Source organism: Phascolarctos cinereus, unplaced genomic scaffold (assembly GCF_003287225.1).
Source record: "Phascolarctos cinereus isolate Bilbo 61053 unplaced genomic scaffold, phaCin_HiC Scaffold_3;HRSCAF=262, whole genome shotgun sequence".
NCBI classification, from domain to species: Eukaryota; Metazoa; Chordata; class Mammalia; order Diprotodontia; family Phascolarctidae; genus Phascolarctos; species Phascolarctos cinereus.
Window position 1 is genome coordinate 55,038,562 of NW_027555736.1, and position 19,507 is coordinate 55,058,068.

Below are 19,507 nucleotides of genomic sequence, written 5' to 3' on the forward strand. Positions count from 1 at the left end.
TCATAGGACAAAGAGCTCACTTTTGGCTGTAACAATCAGAGTAGAGCACAGAGAGGAGATGCCGTGTAAGTTGGTGCTTGAAAGTTTATTAATATTTGGGTAAAGATGGCCAGGAAGGTTTTTTCTTTGCATGGAACAGCGTGAGCAGTGGCACCAAAGGTAACTTAGTATAGAACACTTTTAAGGGACAGTGAATAGTTTGTTTTTTCTGAAGCACATTTTCCGAAGAATGTGTATGAAGAAGAAAAAGTGGGGCATTTAGCTGAGTGCCAGAGTGTGGAACATCTTGAATGCCAAGTTAAGGAATGTATAGTGTATTCAGTGGGCCCATCAGGTAACCAAATGGATGATGCTGTGGGAGGCCAGTGAGGATCGGATTGTGTAATAAAAGAAGGCTTCGTGGAAGAGGTGAGATTTAGCCTGAGCTTATAGGATGAATAGGATTTCTAGAGATGGAAAGGAAAGGGTAGGCCAAAGAAAGGGAACAAAAGACCAGGTGGGTCATAGGCCTAAACTGGACACTTGGATGCAGAGCTAGAAATAAAATTTGGTGGCTGGATTTGGGGTGCTAGAAAACAAATCTGGGTCAAGGCTGTTCAGAAAGTTAGCTTTGTCAAAAGCTTCAGTCACATTCTTACTTATAGGCAACCCCTGGTGATCCCAAGTCATTAATCTAACTGGAGGGCCATCCTGACCCCAGCTCCCTCCCTTTGAAGTGTGCTGTCCTCTGTAGCATGAGGAAATAATTTGCTGCCTGATTCAATGAGCCATCCGTAGAGGCAGCAGACCTAATGACATGTGAGAATATTAACCTCCTACCACGAAAAGCTGTGAATCTTGAGCGGCAGTCTATAATTCACCCTGTACTCCTGAGCCATACCTCTCTGGCTTCCTCTCTCACTCACTTTCTCACTTACAGAGAGAGAGAGAGAGAGAGAGAGAGAGAGAGAGAGAGAGAGAGAGAGAGAGCTGCTCATAAAACTTTATTTTCTCCAATAACTCTGGCCTTCCTGAGCTGTTTAGTAATGAGTTACTTTTGTCCTTATTGAAAATTCACACCCAAGGGGTGAAAGATGGAAGGGGGAAGGGAAATTGTCATCTTTTATGTAATCGTTTCTGTTGAAATAGGGAATAGACTCTGGAAGCAACACCAAGAAGTTGGCTATTTGAATACTTGGCCAACCAGGGCTCTTTTGTGGTTCCATATTTATCAAAGGACGAAGGGAATTTGGAAGACTGGTAACATGGTTCTTAAAATCACAGCAAGCTAGACATGGAAAGGTCTTTAGAGACCATCTGGGCCTTCCTTTTCATTCTGTAGGTAACTGAGGTTGAGAAAGATCCAAGGTCACAGAACTTATTTTCTTTTAGGATTAGATTTAGGCCTCTTCCCCTTTCCTTCTATGTAAAATAGCTGCTACTGGGGGAAAAAAACATGCGAGAACATGTTACACAGAGGAGATCTTGGTGACTTGATTGTAGTCAAGTGACGGACTCTAAATGGTGTTGAGATCATAGCTGCCAAGTGGGTTTAAGTGATCAAGAAATCAGGGAGAGAAGAAAAATGTGGAGGCGTATCTGACATGGCTGGTCTAGAAAGAGAAGGATCTCTTGAGTTGTACTGAGTAAGGGATCTGGAAGGTCACTGTATTGAGGGCCTTCACTGGAGTATTTTGGGATTAGTATGGGGTACGATAGCTGTTCATAATAATTTTCAGTAATAACAACACAATCTTCCCCTTTTGACCCTTGCCTTGGGGGATACAAGCATTACCCAGAGGCAAACCATGCTTGACCTCTTCTAATTTGGGTACATTTGCTCAACCATAAATGATAACCCAGCCTGGAGCTGTTCATTAGCCAGCCAACTTGACCTCTCCAAGGTGCTCGCTTCTCCTCCGTCCCACCTTCATTCTTTTTAATATTAAGTTTATTAAAACTATTCACATTGAACTTTCTTCTGGCCAGGACTTTGCAAGGCCCATTCATTATGACTCCTTATCTTGGCAGGCAATCTGAATGGTAAGTCTGCTGGGCCATTATGCACATATGAAGCCCATCACTTCTCCACCAATGGCTAATTCATCAAACATTTATCTTTTGCCCTCTGAGCAGCATGTCAATTTGCTTGTCACTCCCTAGCTTGGGTTGTTGTGAAAGATGAAAAGGAGGGAAAAAAATAATAAATGCCCCATGCCTCCATTCCCTCCTCCTTCTTCATCCTGTTGTCAAAATCATTAGCTTTCCTTATGCTGGCCTGTGCTTTTTCTTTTCTTGATAAAAAGTGGGGGTTGGGAGCTACAGTCCCACCTGAGTTTTAGCCAAATGACAGGATGATTTGGGATCTGGTTAAAATTTGATTCAGTCCAGCAATGCCTTCTGATGAAATATTTCCACATTCTCCCCTGATTCTAGAATGTTAGCTAAAAGGGTCCATATAAATCAGCTCCTTCAAGCCCCTCATTTTACAGATGAAGAAACTGAGGACCCGAGGGGAGAAGCACTTTGACCAAGATGGCTCGGCTGGTTAACGGCACTTGTGGGACCAAAAGTCAGTTCTCCTATCTCCTTGCCAAGGTGATCCAATTTGTTAGTACTGGTAAACAATGCAAACTAAATACAAGTTTCTCCTTGGGTTCTATATTCTTGCTTCATAACACTTAATTGCTTAAAAATGAAATCTGAAGGTTTTTGTAAAAAGGAATTAATTAAGACAGCATTGGACCACACCATGTTTCCATTTCAGCAAGGTAGGATTCAGACAGGACACTGGGTTATGGAAGGGAGAGCAGGAATAAACAGAATTGTGGATTTTGAGGTTTGGATAGCAGAGATTCAGGGTTGGTTTTAAGATGAGAAAATGGTCCAAGAGCATCTTTGGCATTGACCCCATCTCTAAGGTCTTTTGCTGTGGGAGATGTAAAGCTGCCTTGTAGTGTGAGGCAGAAAGTATGTTTTCATCTTCTTTGGTTGACTGGGATCTTGAGAAACCAGCTGGCTGCCGCTGTCTATTGGCTTCCTTGGCCCCAGCTTCCCTTCCCAGGTGGCTCCTGGTCTCTCCTACAAGGGCTAGCCCTGGGGCAAGGGCTTGATCAGCTCGCCTCCCTGGCCGCATAAATAGCTCCTCTTCTTGTAGGGCTGTGTTGAATAGTTGCTGCTTGGTGAGTTTTTAAAAAATCCCCTTTGTGTAGAATGATGAAAGGTCACTGCAGATGAGAGACTGTTTTCTTTCAGGTAAATAGCTCACATGGTGAAAAGAAGTATTTTGGTCCAAATGTGTGTTTGCTCAATGGCTGTTAGAACTTTAACCTATCCTGCCCCTGGATTCCAAGCCAATGATGCTCATACATGCTGCATCATTGGCATGCCTTATAGACAATCTTTACATCTCCCTTGGGGGAAAACAACCTTTACACATAGAAAATCTTTACATCTCCCTGGGGGTGGTGGGTGGAACTCCATTTTGAGTCCTTTTCCAACCAGCTGAATCTTTAGATTATTAAAAACAACAATAAGAAGAAGATTCTGAGTAATCATAAACTCCACCCATCCATCCATCCATGCATATGTATGTGTTAAAAATGTTATGAATCAAAATGATTCAGAAACCTATGCAAAGCTGAGGTAGAGGATTTTTGTCACCTGTGTTTTTGTGCCCATATTCATCTGAGCATCTTCTCTTATGTCTAGCTCTGAAGGTGGAGGGAATAGAAGGTGGTAGTAAGATCACATACGTAAAAGGTTTGGTAAACTCTAAAGTACTGTAGAAAAGAGAATGAACATGAAATGCCTATAACTACCACAACTTTCATTCAGTAAAATGGAACCTTCTTGAGGACAGGGATTATTTTGTCTTTTATTTGTATTCCCTAGTGGGGTAAGAAAGAGTGAGTATTGAGTAACTGCTCATTGATTTGAATTGCATTGAATATATTTGGCATGGCTGACACTAATAATAATGATAGAAATGGATCTGGTTATCAGTTCAATAATTTAATTCTGAAAACCTTTATTAAATACCTACTCTGTGCAAGGCACTCTGCTGGATGTTAGGGATTGAGATGAATAAAAAACCCTAGAGACAGAGTTTCTGGGTAATTAATAATTTATTAATTAGGCTAGCTGATAATCAATAAATTGATGGTCAGTGGTTCCTCTTGGTAACCAAAGACGAAACCATGGGGATCCCTGAACGCTGAAATACCTTTGGAAAAGGAGGTGCCCCTGAAAATCAACTCTGATTGGTGAACAATTAATAAGGGGGTAGACATATTAGTGAGGAGGTGGGCTAAAAGTCTTTGGCTCTTCCTGCTGAGAACATGGCTTGATCATGAGACTCAGCCATCTCCAGAAATCTGGACAAAGGAATCAATCTCTACCCAGACCACTCTGGTTGTTTTTCTCCTTCATGAGCTGGGTTACCCTAAACTCCAATGGAGGGGTGCAAAGGGCATAGACTTAATGCTTTAGGGCTGGGATGCACCTAGATTACATTCTGTTTACACTACAAACAAAAATGAGGTCTCTTAGTTGAATGGAGTCTGCCCAAGATTGAGGAGCATGTACCCCCAGGATTAGGCCAATCTCATCTATCAGCCTTATCCTTCAGAGACTGGCAGAATGACGTAGATGGGCTGGTCCCTGAATGAGGAAATAAAGGAAAAAATCTAAATTGTAATTTCATAATGGTTATTAAGATAATAGAAAAATAATAATTTCTCTTAGGGTACAAAGATGACCATGCAATAGTCTCTGCCCTCAAGGAGCTTACATTCTACCAAAAGTCAATTGTCCTAAATGTGAGCATGGTGTACTTTGCTTGTGTTCATATAGTTGTTCCCATGGGCAATGTCCTTCCTTCCCAGTTGTCTTTTACTAGCTCTTCAGCAATCTCTCTCCTCTGGATTCCTTACAGCATTTACAGTCTATACTATACAAACACTGCCCTGTGCCCGTTGCTGCTTCGTGTATTTTAATTTACCTTCCCATTTAGATTATAGACTTATTGAGGGAAGGTCTACGTTTATATCTCTTAAGCAGGCCCCGGCCTGTTGTTGGCACTGAATAAATAATATCAATTGATTGCTTTGAGAATTGGTATGGTTGGAATGTACATGAATTGTCTCCCTTGCCTGGAATATTCTCTTTCCCCACCTGCTTTCAGAATCCTTGGATCAAGGCTTAACTTGGGTGCTACTTCCAATGGGAAACCTCTCCTTTGTCCCAGTTCTTAAAATTACCTTGTGTATACTCATTTGCATACATGTTTTATGCTTCAATAGATTATTCATTCCTTGAGGATACAGATTTTTTAATTTTGGCCTTCCATCTTATACCACCTAGAACAGTTCTCTGTACATAGGTGTTTGAGAAATGTGTTTTGAATTGCACGAAAACAAATGACCGCAAGCAGAAGCTTAATGTATGACTTTTACTGGGGGGTAGTGGTGGTGATGTACAGCTTCTAAATTAGGATGAAAGTTCCTCCAGGTCAAAGCTTCATTTTTTCTACTTATGTTGCCTATAGTACATTGTGATAAGCACACAAGAGGCGTACAGGAAAGACCTCCAAGTGGACCAGTTCATGTTGGTAAATCCCCACCAACAACACACAAATACAGAGAGATTTAATACTCAGTACTAGTCAAATGTTGATCTCTTTATACCTGAATTATATTGACTGAGTCAGAGAAGTACCTTGGGAGAGCACAAAAACAAATAGAGAACACAACCCTACCTTCTGCTGATGTCTCTCCCCTGCTCATGAAAGTCTAGGGGCTTCCAGTTACTGCTAGGATCAAATACAAATGCCTCTGTTTGGCATTTAAAGCCCTTTACAATCTGGCTGCATTCTATTTTTTCTAGCTATCCATCTATCTATCCATCCATCTATCTATCCATCTATGTATCCATCTATCCATCTATCCATCCATCTATCTATCTATCTATCTATCTATCTATCTATCTATCTATCTATCTATCTATCTATCTATCTATCTATCTATCTATCCATCTATCCATCCATCCATCCATCTATCTATCTATCTATCTATCTATCTATCTATCTATCTATCTATCTATCTAACTATCTATCTATCTGTCTGTCTGTCTGTCTGTCTGTCTGTCTGTCTGTCTGTCTGTCTGTCTGTCTGTCCGTCTGTCCGTCCATCCTTCTATCTATCTATCTATCTATCTATCTATCTATCTATCTATCTATCCATCTATCCATCTATCTATCCATCTATCTATCTATCTATCTATCTATCTATCTATCTATCTATCTATCTGTATAGATAGATATATCTACACACGTATGTACATAAATATATAATACATATATAAATACATATAAATACACACATATGTATACATGTATATGTGTATACATATAAATACACACACAGATATTAAATCTGCCCTTTCCACATCCTATGCTCCAACCAAGCTGGGCTTCTTCTTGTCTCCCATATATGGCATTCCACTTCTTATTTTCATGTCTTTGTACAGACTGTTCCCCTTCATTGGAATGAACTCCTTCCTTGTCTCTGCCTTTTAGAATCCCTAGCTTCCTTCAGATCTCAGCCCAAATTACCTCCTACACAAGGTCTTTCCTGATGTTCTGTAGAACGATGGTTTACCTCTCCCTCAAAATCACCTTGTATTTACTTTGTATGTGTTTGCATATTTACCTGTTATTTCCCGTGATTGATTTAAGCTCTTTAGGGTAGGTACTGTTTCATTTCTGTCTTTGTATCCAAGAAGTGCCTGGCACACAGCTGGTGCTTAATATATGCTTATTGATAGATTTCTCGATTGAATATTTTGATGGAAAAGGGAAGGGCCAGGGAAAAAGTATTTATTTAGTGCCTTCTATGTGCTGGTCATTGTGCTAAGTGTTTTATGTTTGAATTACTATCTCATTTGAGAGTACTATTGCACACTGGCCTGGCCATCTCTGGCTCTCACTTATGCTATATGGTTGGCAAACTTTCTTCATGCCACTTTTTGATCGCAATTCAATTCAATAAACAAAGACAAGTCATTGTTGAGAATGTTCTGAGGCTTACTTTGACCACCATGTGTCTTTCCATTGCCCTTTGTGTCACTTGAAATTTTGATTCTTCTGTGATTGTGATATTATATGATTTGCAGATGTATAGTGTCATCAAGAGAATGTTATTGGTTAAAAGAGAGTTCTGCAGTAGCGTGCATCTTAGGATAATGTAAAACATTGTAAAATTTCCAATATGTGATCTAGTTTGACCTCTTCTTATACAGTTCAGGCCTAGCAAAGGACTTGCTGAAGATACAGATGTATCACCTTTTTGGTGAGGCAATCAGGGTTAAGTGACTTGCCCAAGGTCACACAGCTAGTAAGTGTCAAGCAGACAGAGGACTTTAATTGATCATCAGGGTGATAGGAGCCAGTGATAGTTATTGAGTAGGGGGCCCACATGGTCAGACCTGTGCTTTGGGGAGATCACTTTGGCAGATGAGGGGAAGATAGAGTGGAGAGTAGGGAGAGATTAGAGTCAGAGAACCCTCCCCCAAGAATTCTATTCTGCAGGAGCCCAAGTGAGAAGTGATGGGGGCCTGTCCCAGGGTGGTAGCTGTCTAAGGTTGAGAAGGGAATACATACAAGAGACATTGTTCATTAAGGTAGAAATGACAAGATTTGACAATGGATTGAATATACAGGTTGAAGTGAGTAATGAATTGAAGATTAAACCCAGGTGTGTGGGTGGCCAGAATGGCAAGTTAGGAAGATGGGAGGGTTTGAGTCAAGTTTGAGATATGTATGGGACATCTGAGATATCTAAAAAGATGTTGGTGGTATAGGCCTGGGGCTCAGGAGACAGCTTAGGTCTATGTAATACAGCATGTCCCAAAAGTCTTAGTGCAGCTTAAAGCTTTGATAGTTTGAATTTGTTAAAGAAGCCTTCATTACAGTGGAGACCCAAGGCCATATGATCAGGATGAGGAACAGTGTTTGATACAGTTATATTTTATATGGTTTCAAGCTTTAATAGCGTAACACTGCGCTAAGATTTTTGGGACACACTATATGGATCTGGGAATCATTTGTGTGGAAATGATAATTGAACCAATGGAAATTGATGAGATCGCTGGGTGTGATAATATATCTGGAAATGGGAAGAATACCCAGGACGGTGTCTTGAGGTGCATATGAAAATTCAGTGAAAGAGACTGAGAAAGAGTGGTCAGACAGGAGGGAGGATAATCAGGAGAGAAATGCCAAGTGAAAACCTAGAGAGCAGAGAGTATCAGAAGGAGATGATCAGTAGTGTTGGAGGCTGTGGAGAGGTCAAGCAGGATGAGGACCGGAAAAAAAAAGCAATTAGATTTGGCAGTTAAAAGGTCCCTGGTAATTTTGGAGAGGACAATTTTAGTGGAATGATGTCCCTAACTTCCTTCATCTATAAAATGGGTATGATAATTCTTGCACTTACCTTCTTTAGTGGGAGAGTCTGAAGATCAGGGGACAAAGGTATATAGAATTATAAAGCCTGTAAATTGTAAAGCCCTAAATGGAAATAAATTGTTAAGTGTTATTAGTTATTTTAAAAACTCTTTTGTAAACTGTAAAGATATAATAATAGTAATAATAATAATAATAATAATATCTAACATTTTTATAATATCTACTCTGGGCTAGACATTATGCTAAGTGCTTCACAATTATCATCTTTTATTTTCTAAAATTATTTGTTTATGACGTTCACTTCAAAAACTTTTTGATTTCTAAATTCTTTTCCTCCAGTTCCTTTCCCACCCATTAAAAGGCTAGCAGTATATTAATTATATATGTGAAAGCATGCAAAACATTTCCATATTAGCCATGTTGCAAAAAAAAAGCAAGAAAAATAAAGAAAGTGAAAAAATTATGCTTCCATTTGCACTGAGAGTTCATCAGTTCTCTCTCTGGAGGTAGATAGAATGTTTCATCATGAGTTCTTTGGCACTGTCTTGGATCAACAGTGATTATCTTATTTTATCCTCACTACAACCCTGGGATATAGGGACTATTCTTATCCCCATTTTACAGACAAGGAAACTGAAACAAACAGGTTTAGTGACTTGCCCAGGGTCACACAGCTAGTAAGTGACTGATTTGAACTCAGATCTTCCTGATCTCAGCCGGGTGCTCTATCTATCCAATGTGCCATCTAAATAAATATAAGATGGTGTTATCTTTGCAGTCTAGCTGGGAAAATAGAACTAACTCCTGTGGAACAGTGAGGGAATGGTGGAGGGCTGAGCTTTGTAGTCCAAGAAGAGCTCAGAGAGGAGAGAGAGCAGCATGGGCTCCTTCCCTTAATGTTTCTATAGCCCCTTGATTTTCTCAAAGATTTTTATTTAGTTAAAAAAACATGGCTTGTTTTTGTTTTGTTTCACTGTGTATTTGTTCTTATTTTCAGCGGCACAGATGGCCTCATCTCCCTTCAATTTGTTGCTCTGGGTGTCTTTGCACAAGTTAGGTTCAGGAGACCCCTGAAGCATGTCTCCCTGGCATGTAGCAGCTAGCTGGCCCTTCTTCTTGCCTCCTCCCTGCATATGGCAAACAAACAGGAATGGCGCCAGTTTTTGTTGGCTGACTCTGGGTAAGAGGTCAAATTCTTCCCAGAAAAGACTTTTTAGGAGATGAATTTGTTGTTTCAGAACCAGGGAACCACGAGGTGGTTGAGTTTCGGCTGCTTTCTCCCCCTCCCCCACCCCCACCTCCCCCCACAGGCATCCCACTCTGACTGGTCTGATTCTCCAAAGTTCAGTGTTTCCAGTTAAAGTAGACTTGGGGAGGGGTCCGGGCATGGAAGGAGGCCATAAGACAAGCCCAGTATCAGCTGCTCATCACCTTCCTTTAAACCCTTGCAAAAGGTGGTGCCTGTCAGTCTCCATTCCCCTAGGTTCTCACAAACTCTTCATTCTTGTGGAGTTGAAATATAGGAGTACCAAGTTAGTCCAGCTGCTGAGTGGAGGGCGCTAGAGGTGGACAAGGAACAGTTATCTCTCTCTACTCCTTGCATTGGAAATGGTCCCCGATGCCTGCTCCATAGCTGGCTCGCCTCGTCTCTGCAAGCAAGTCTGTTGTCGGTTTAGTTTGTAAGCTAATGAGGGCAAAGTGTGAGCCACAGGCAATGATGCTGTGATATTAGCTGTGACAGGGAGCTTGATCATAATTATCTTAACGAGGATAGGGTTAATTACAGTGGAAACTTAAAAGTTCTCTCTGTTTGAATCAGCTGGAGCCGAATGCCTTGTGATGTTTTTATCATTCTGATGTGACTTTGGAAATCACAGTCGAAGTCTCCTGGCAGCAGCTGGGGCTCCCGTGGGAGCCAGGCTGGAGCCCTGCGACGAGGTAACCGAGATGGTACCTGTGGGTGAGATAATGGGCAGCTTTTGTATCATTAGAGCGAGGAAGAAAGCAACCTGAGCGAGGAAGAAAGCAACCTGCCAGTGTACTTCCGCGGTTGTTTATTAGATTTCCAGAGCAGCTCTACCTGCCTGACGCTGGGCCCTTCCATTACAGCCAGCAAACCAACGGGCGGGCTTTGATTTCCTGAGTGTGGGAAGCCCCTGCTACAGCTGGCAGGACCCAGGCTGCGATGGTGATGAGCTAGAGCCCCCATCCCAGCTAGAGGGTTAGGTTCATTCCAGGAAAGTGGCAAATAGAGAGGTGTCTCCCTCCATGTATTTCTTTCTCATTTTAGACCAAGTAAGAGTCAAAAAACATCAATCTTCTCTTAAATATCTTCTTAAATATCATCAATGGATGTATTTGGTGTGCATTTTGACGTTAAGAACACTGTGTAACAGATGAGAAATTTTTTTTGGGGGGGGGAGTTGTTTCTTTATCTTCTGTCCCTTAGCTACCTTCAGAGAAATTATATATACATACATACATATGTATATAATGCCACATACACACATACATGCATATGTATATAGTGCTACATACATACCTACATACACATGTGTGTATTGCTATGTATGTGCATGTAGTGTAACCTTGAAGCATTTTCTTTCCTGCACTTTCATTCAATAACATCCATAGCCATACCCAAATATTGCATGAAGGTATATTAACCCAAAAGACCAATACAGACAAGAGGACCTCCAAGGCATCCTCCTTCCCCTTTCCCTCCTAGGACCCACAGGCTTAAATTTGTTAATTGTTTCTCTCTGCTCCATCCAGGCTGCAACAATCTTGCCTTTCCCTCTCTGCCCCCCTCGCTTACTGCCCTTTCCCCTGCCTGCCTCCCCTGCCCCCAGTCCCCAGGCTCGGAATTTAGCTGATTAAATCACTAAGCTCGAACTGCACTGATGACATGAAAACAACAATTAATAAGCAACCCCCCGTGTAACACAGCTCCCTTTTAACTGAGCAGCTAATAACATTACATGGCAAAAAAGCTCCAAACCAGACAGGTGTAAAGGGATTTGAGTCCAATTTTCCCAGCCCCTCTCGGAAAGCCCTCACCACTATTGTGCTTCTCCTGCCAGGGCTCTGGGGAAAGAATGGCTGTTTCACCAGGCAACTCCCTCTAGTGTTCCTGGGGCTTTGTCCCTCTGCATGCTCTGTCATCTTGTTTTATGCTCCCCTGCACTACTTTGGGGTCCAGCTTTCATCTCCTTGCCAGTTGCCGATTCTCATGATAAGAGTATTATATTTGCATAACATAACTCAGGGACAATGTGTATTTTGCTGCTGACATTGACCAGAGCCCAACTGATGTTTCTGCACAAAGGACTTATTAGCGTCCCATAAGGCTCGGTAGTGCTGACAGGGAGGTGGCCTGAACTCCCCTTGGCCGGCAGAGGCCTAATGCTGAAAAATGAGCATCAGAGATCATCCCTGATTAACCACTGATGGAGAGAGCCAGCAGGACCCGAGGGGGCATTGGACCTGGGCTCACTGGGGAAGGTTGGCCCAGACCGGTCTGGCCTAACCCATTCTGATGAGTGGGCTAGGCTTTTCCCTTTGGGTCCCTGTTTTGGGAAAACAAGAGTAGAGGGCTTTGCAAGGATCTGAAACCTCCCTTGGGTAGCATTTCACAAGTTTTGATTTTCCTTTCCAGACAAGAAGCGATACAAGCTTTGATTGTGGGGAACCTGGAAGTCAATGGTACAGGGACTGATTCTCTGAGTGAGGCTATCCTAGCATCATAGATTGAGAATCAGAAGGGAGGTCTGACCTTATCCTTCTGTAGATGAAGAAAGTGAAACCCAAAAGGTCCCATAAAAAATAAAATGGCCTTGGAAATTGGTCTAGCCTGACATTTTACAGGTGAGGAAAGTGGGTCAAATTACAGATGTGAAGCCAGCAGAGCCAGGATTTGAACCTGGGTCTTATAAATCTAAAGTCTGCTCTCTTTCTACATGAACAGCCATCAGTTTGGGGGTCATATTTGCATGGCAGCAGGGAAGCTGTAAACCCTGGGGACTTTGTGGGTATTAATTACTATCTGACAACTTGTTTGAAATCTCAGATTCTGGGTTTTGGTAGTGTTTCTAGCCCAGGGTCCTCATTCGTTACTGAGAAAATCCTCTATGCAAAAAGGTACATATGGGAAAACCTCCTTAGTGTAAGCGGCTTCAGAAAACGACTAAATAGTACAGACCGTATCTGCCTTATTCATCACATTTTATAAAACAGCCAGGAGATACAATGATAATCTTCCCTCTGGTCGGCATAGTGCATCAGCTGTCAGGCTGTGCAATCTCAGCATATCTCTAGGAGTCTGGTAGGTGAATGAGCTGTGAATATGGGTCTGTGTGTAAGCTCCCTATATCAGGCAGCCTTCTTTGATTAATGTGTGTGTGTGTGTGTGTGTGTGTGTGTGTGTGTGTGTGTTTGTATGTTGCAGCACCCTCCCCCCAAGGTCCCCCCTTCCCATCTAACCCAGTGAAATTAAGAGTTAACTTTCAACTCTAGAGTAAGAGCTTATTCCTTTTCTGACTTGTTTTTTTCAGTTGGCTGATTAACTCCCACAGATCTCAGCTTATTAACAACTTCAAGAGCCACATTTTGGGGTTCTAAACTTTTTTTTTTGAGAGAGATCTGCTTTCTATTAATTGAAACTCCAGCTGACACCAGGAAAGTCCGCTCAACTTTAAAGAGTTTCACCTCTACCTCCCCTCCTCAATATCCCCCCACTTCCCATTCCTACCCCCAACATCTCAGGCTGGAGTGATTCTGCAATCCTGCAGGGGCCTGGCGTCTAACGCGAGACACTGGGCCAGAGCAAATGAAGTGATGATTAAAACAAAAACACAACAGAAGGAGAGGTAAAAGGAGGGTGGGATGGGATGGGGTGGGGAGTGAAAAGAAGGCAAAGGGGAGCCCTCCCTACCATTTCCTATGATTGTACAGAGGGGAACTGCTCTGCAATGATAGCTGAAGTTGTATTTATTATTGTTAGAGGGGTATGATATTTCTGGGCAGGAATGATGGATGACAACTTAAATTTGTGTCCAGGGAATGAAGGTGAACTGTGACAGAGTTATTTATCTTGGGAATGGAGGTTAGGGTCAGGCGAGGCTGGGTGCCTGAAGGCACAAGACATTGACAAATTTATCCTGCAGGCCGTATCTGAAGGCCTTTGTTTGGGATTCTGGCTACTCACTAAGTGACCCTCATCCTTCATGCTGGCAATGCGTGAAGGATGTGGTGAGGTGCCAGAGGGGGCCCTCCCTGCTCCCCCACTCCCTCTACTAATTCTTGTCATTCACTCGCCTGACAGGCACCAAGCCCAAACTATTCCCAGTCCTGAAAGGGAAGGTTAAAATATTTATTTCGGCTCATAATGGCCTCTCTGATTTAGTGGCGGATCATTTTTCCCTGTGCCTTTGTCACTGCAGGTCACTGGAAGGACTGAGCGCATTCACGGGGCTGGAGGAGCTCATATTGGACAACAACCTTCTTGGAAACGACCTTGCGTTGCCAGGGTTACCCAGGCTCCATACCTTAACGCTCAACAAGAACCGAATATCCTTTGCACTACTGTCTACCCCTCGTCCAACCCCCCCCAAAAAAAAATGCCTTCGAAATGTCAGATGGGTTTTATGTGTCAGCTAAATTAAAGTATGTGAAATACGGGGCACCAGCAGACAAAGCGTTCCGTCTCTTGGCACTCGGGACACTTCAGAGTAATTTATTATAGGTCATTCATAAATGAAATGCACCATTATATCTTCCTGTTGCTCCATTTTAGTGTGGGGGATCTAAGTTATGGCTGTGGAGAAATCTTTTTAATAGATAAAAATAGAGAAAGAAAATAATGTCACACCGCTCAGCTTGGAAAGAGAAGCCGGGATGTTTGCTTAGGGATGTGTTGCGGGGCGACCTCTGGTGGCGAGTGCTGGGTAGTGACGCAGAGCAAACATCCCTCCCTTTGGGGACTTTCCCAGAATGAGGAAGGGGTGGCGGGGGGGGGGGGGGGGGGAAGCAGAGTGGAGAGGGGCTGGAGCAAGGAAGGGGACTTCAGAGGAGAAGGAGCCGTTGATGGTGAAGCTGTCCCGTCTCCCCAGGGGTGTCTGTGAGGAGAGCTGGTTAAAGCCAACTTTGCTTGAGGTTTCATGTTCTCCTGTGAAAAGAAAGCCAGGGATGTGGGCTGGAGACCTTAGAATCTGAGCTCAGATGGAGAGAGTGACGGGAAGGCAGAAAATCCACTGTACCCCTGGCCTGCTTATCATTTATACCTGAAGACCATAAGACATAGTGGTTTTGAGATGGGGAAAAACAAAACAAAACAAAACATAGAGAATATCTAGGCTAATCTCTTCATTTTACAAAGAAGGAAACTGAGGCATGAGGCAGTCAAGTATTTTCCCCAAGATCACAATTAGCTGGTAGTGGCTCCTAGTCTCATTCTTTCCCCCAACCCCCACTATTTTTTAGCCTTTGTTTTTACTTCATTTTATGTTTATTCTATCTGTATTTGAGGTCATTGTTGACTATCCTTATACTCTCATGGATCCAGGATCTCCTCAATGTGAATGTTCTCTGCATTCCCTGATGCAAATTGCAGCCTATCCAAATTTCCTCTTCGTTTCTGTCATTTATCCATGCCCTATAAAATTGTTCACGAAGGATCTGGTCAGTGTGCAGGAGACCTGCTTTTAAGTCTTTTAATATTTCATAGCTACAAATGCAACAATGTTCATCATGTTATAAGCTCCCTCTTGGGATAATAGATTTGGAGTTGGAAGGATCCTCAGAGTTGATCTAATTCAATTGTCTTCTTTTATGAATGAGGAAGAGAGCCCAAAGTGGGTGAATAATTTACCCAAGGCCCATATCAAAGGACATGAAGGGATTTTAACCCTTGGCTTCTCCTTCTGAATCTAGTGCTCCTTCCAGAATGCCCTTTTTTGATAAAGTTCTTTATGTTACATTTTGCTTGTAGTCATTATTGTTTTATATCCCCAGAATTTAGCACAATGCAGGGCACATAGTAGGTTATTTAATAAGTGTTTATTAAATTGAGTTGTTGCAGGCACCTTAATCTACCATGCTCACCATTGCCCTTAGGATGATTAGAATTTTGATTCATCTGAGATTATAGTGTTCCATGATGCACTGCAGGTAGGCTTTTGTGTTGGGGAGTACCATGTGATAATTGAAAGTGCTCCATAACCATTCAAATTTGGAACTTGTTTATTCATCTGAAATGCCATGGATGAGATATATGCCAGGGGGCTTTCTATTCAACTGCATGTTATGATTTGGGAAATATTCATGATTCATCCACTTATTTTTCCTGTGTGGATCGCTAGAATGATCTCTTTTGTGAATGGCCACGGAACTTATTGAAGTGGTCCTGTTGTATTCCAATCAGCCCCATCTCACGTGAAACAGGAACATCTCACCATGTCTAGGAAATGGCTTTTCTGCTTGGAATTTGTGTGAGTTATCCTCCATGACACTGGTGAATACCAGCAATGAGCATTTGGTTCCCTGCTTCATGCCTTGCTTGATACTGAAAATCATGAAATTGTAAAAAATAATGAAACTATGTTGTAACTGTCAAGGAATCTTTTATGGAGGAGCACACAAAGATGCCGATGTAGAGCTAGATGCAAAGGACCATTGAGTCCAACCCCCCCAATTTTGTAGATGAGGAAACTGAGGCATGAAAAATTTAAAGGACTTACCCAACCTCACACTAGTTATATGAATCAGGGAAGTTAGTGTTCTAGAGTTAGTTCTTTTTCCTCTGTACCATGCTGATCTTAATATATGCATGAGGCTATAATTGGCTCCACCAAGTCAAATGCTTTTTAAAAATTCCATAAACTATTAATACAGTAGGAACACATTCCCTATTCCACTCAGTCAACTATTTGACTAGGAAGATATGATCTGCTATAGAGAACAAGAACCTTCCTGTTCCCTTTTCATATATTTATCAAGGATACCCTTCATATATGTGTGGACTTTTCTCGTAATAGAAAGGAGGAAAATGGTATATGGATAGTAGGTGGGGATATCTGCTTAATTCCTTTTTGGGGAATAAAATCTTCCCCTTTTTGAAATATCTTGAACCTGGATCCCCAGCATGTTTAAAATTGTGTCACCTCAAGAACATATTTCTGTTATGTGTATTTGGGCAGACCCAGAATCTCTTTTTGAATCTGTATTAAGTCTTGCTGTCAATTACCATTTCCTCTTATAATACATTGGGCACTGGGCTATGATAATACGTATATGATGGTTCCACTATCATTAATGATGAGAATAGATTGTCATCATAATGGTGACAAATTTTTTCCATATCACATCAATTTGTAATCTTCCTCCCTATGTGAATTTATAGGGAAATTAAGCAAGTAAATCTTTGTACCTGCATTCAAAAAATCAAGTCCACAAATATAAGCTAGGGGATGCATAGATCAATCAATCAGTAAACATTTATGAAGTGCCTGCTATGTGCCAGGCACTGTACTAAATAGTGGGGGTACAAAAAAAAGGGCAAAAGATAGTACCTGCCCTCAAGGAGCTCACAGTGTAATGGATGGATAGATAGCAGTGTGGCACAACATGTAGAAGGCTGTCCTTGGAATCAGAACTACCTTGGTTTAAGTCTTATCTTTGACACAAAATAGCTGTGTGACCACAGGTAAGTCACATGAGCCCACAGTGTCCAAAGTGACTGTCTAAGTTTGCTAGTTATAGACAAGCTGTTGATGTGCATTGTTGGAAGGGATTTTCATGTTAGGAGTATGCCAAATAGATGCACACATGTATATGTTAACATGTGTCTTCTTTAGCTTACATCCTGGGACTAACTCTTCAATTTTCATTTGACGGTTAGGTACCCTGAGAACAAACTACCTAAGGTTCATGGTAGTCTTTGGGTTCATACCATAACCGGTACACTCACCTTTAATAGTCAGCTAGTGGACACAGTGAATTAAACACAAAGGCTTTTACTGGTAAACAAAGAGTAGCTATAATACATTTTTCCATAAACCTGGAACTTACTCTACAATAGCATCAGTGTAAAGAATACTCATATACATAGCATATACTTGTAGTAAGAGACAGATAGGGAATACATGTGACTACTTCTGCTACTAAAGGGTCCCAGTAGCCTTTCTTTTTTCGTGGCATCCTCATACTGTTCCCCAATGAGTTCAGTGCCTCTTTTGAGTAGGTCATTATGGTTTGGGCTTTTGCTCTCTGTAATGTAATTCCCAGCCACTAGGGCTAATTCTCTTATCAAATCCATAGCTGGATTTTTTTCTCTACTGCCAGGGGTCACACTCTTTAAAGCTGCCCCTTGCCTCGGCTCATTTCCACTGAAATCCTTCTGGGGTGTACTGTCTCTCATTGAGTGGGTAGCTCTAGCTATAAAGTATTATACCTGATGTGGGAAGGAGATGAGAAAAATTCTACTCGCTCTCCACTTACTGTCTCCACTTATCTTATTCGCTTGAGGGAAAAGGCAAAAGAATGATCCTTCTCAAGAGTTCATGACTTGCTGGTAGCTCTCTTCTCTTCTGCCATGGGTCACACTCCTCAGAGTTCACCACTGACTTCAGGGTTGGCAGCTTACTTTTTGAGGGTCATGATAAGAGTGAGCAATATCTGGCCAACCAATGGCAAGGTTCCCTCTTATTCCATCAAGTTTGCTTCAAGGTGCAGCTAGGTGGTGCAGTGGGTAGAGCAACCGGTCCTGAAATCAGGAGGACCTGAGTTCAAATCTGACCTCAGACCAACTACTTGATACTTACTAGCTGTGTGACCCTGGGCAAGTCATTTAACCCCAATTGCCTAAAAAAAATAAAAAAAAAGTTTGCTTCAAGAACTTTTTTTACTCTTCCCAAAGAAGATAACAAAGAATTAAAACTCATATATATATAGTCTATTATAGTATGGTATATATAAGTAGTATATATATAGTATATTATTATACGTAGTCTATTATAGTATAGTATATATATATATATATGTGGTGTGTATATACACATATGTAGTATATTATTAAAACTCTTAAAACCCTTTGTTACCTTAGCACCTCTCTGTCAGTATTCTCTGCCCTTTGCTTTCTATCATTGGAGTGGGGGCGGGGAATCAATTGAACAAAAGGGTTCTGATGGGCTACCCACACCAACTAATATGCTGTATATTATTTTGAAGGGAGAGTGAGGGAGGTAGGAGAGGAGAAACAGGGTGGGGAAAGGAGAGGGAGGGGAAGGGAGAGAGAGAAAGAAGAGAATTTCATAGTAGACACAAAAATTAAACAATTAAAAACAGAACAAAGAAAATAAATATATGCTTAGGAAAAGGTAGAGAAAAATTATAAGCAAAAGAAGCTGGAGGAGGAAGAAAGGAGAAGGAAGTTGGAACTAGCCACTTAACTGAGAGGAGAGAAAGAGAATGGGGAAAAGAAGGGAAGAAATAGACATAAATACAGAAAAGGAAAACAAATCAATATTTTTTTTTAAAAAGTCCCCAAACTAGGGAAAAGCTTGACAAATGGGTGAGAAAAGAGCCCGTGGGAATATGGTTTCATAAAGTATTTTAAAGAAAAATAATTATAGGAACAAAATACTGACTTAAAAGAGGAAGGGAAGAAATAATATATAAAAACAGTACTAGAGAAAGACATGGGAGAGAATTTAAAATAAGCCTAATTCTGATAATTTTAAATGTAAATAGACAGAACAATCCAATAAAACAAAAGAGAGTGGCAGACTGAATAAGAAAGCAAAACACTGCAATCTTTGTTTATAAGAAATACATCTAAAAGGAACAAAATTGCATAGAATCAAGATGAGAGACTGGAAAAATATTATCCTTCATGTAATTTCCAAAAAAGTAGTAGTTTCAATCATACTATCAAATACAGCAAAAAAAAGTAAAGATTCATAATAATCGGTTAAAATACCAAAGAAATGACGATAAACCAACATGCATGAAGTGGCTGTTATTAACTAAATTAATGACAGGAAAAGTGACTGAATTGCAAAAAACATA

The 19,507-nt window shown here is 41.3% G+C and overlaps 1 protein-coding gene and 1 long non-coding RNA gene across 2 annotated transcripts in view; one reads left to right on the top strand and one right to left on the bottom strand.

Moving 5' to 3' along the window:
- The window catches only part of LRMDA (leucine rich melanocyte differentiation associated), a 1,318,218-nt gene that overhangs the window by 727,224 nt on the left and 571,487 nt on the right, over window positions 1-19,507 (top strand). The window contains exon 3 of the mRNA XM_021006197.2: window positions 13,885-14,011. Coding sequence (XP_020861856.1) covers window positions 13,885-14,011 — 127 coding nt within the window. The remainder of the gene's footprint in view (window positions 1-13,884; window positions 14,012-19,507) is intronic.
- Window positions 14,157-17,980, bottom strand: LOC110221508 (uncharacterized). The gene is made up of 2 exons (XR_002328146.2): window positions 17,892-17,980; window positions 14,157-14,609 (listed from the first exon to the last, which is right to left on the bottom strand). It is a non-coding gene; the product is annotated as an uncharacterized LOC110221508 (long non-coding RNA).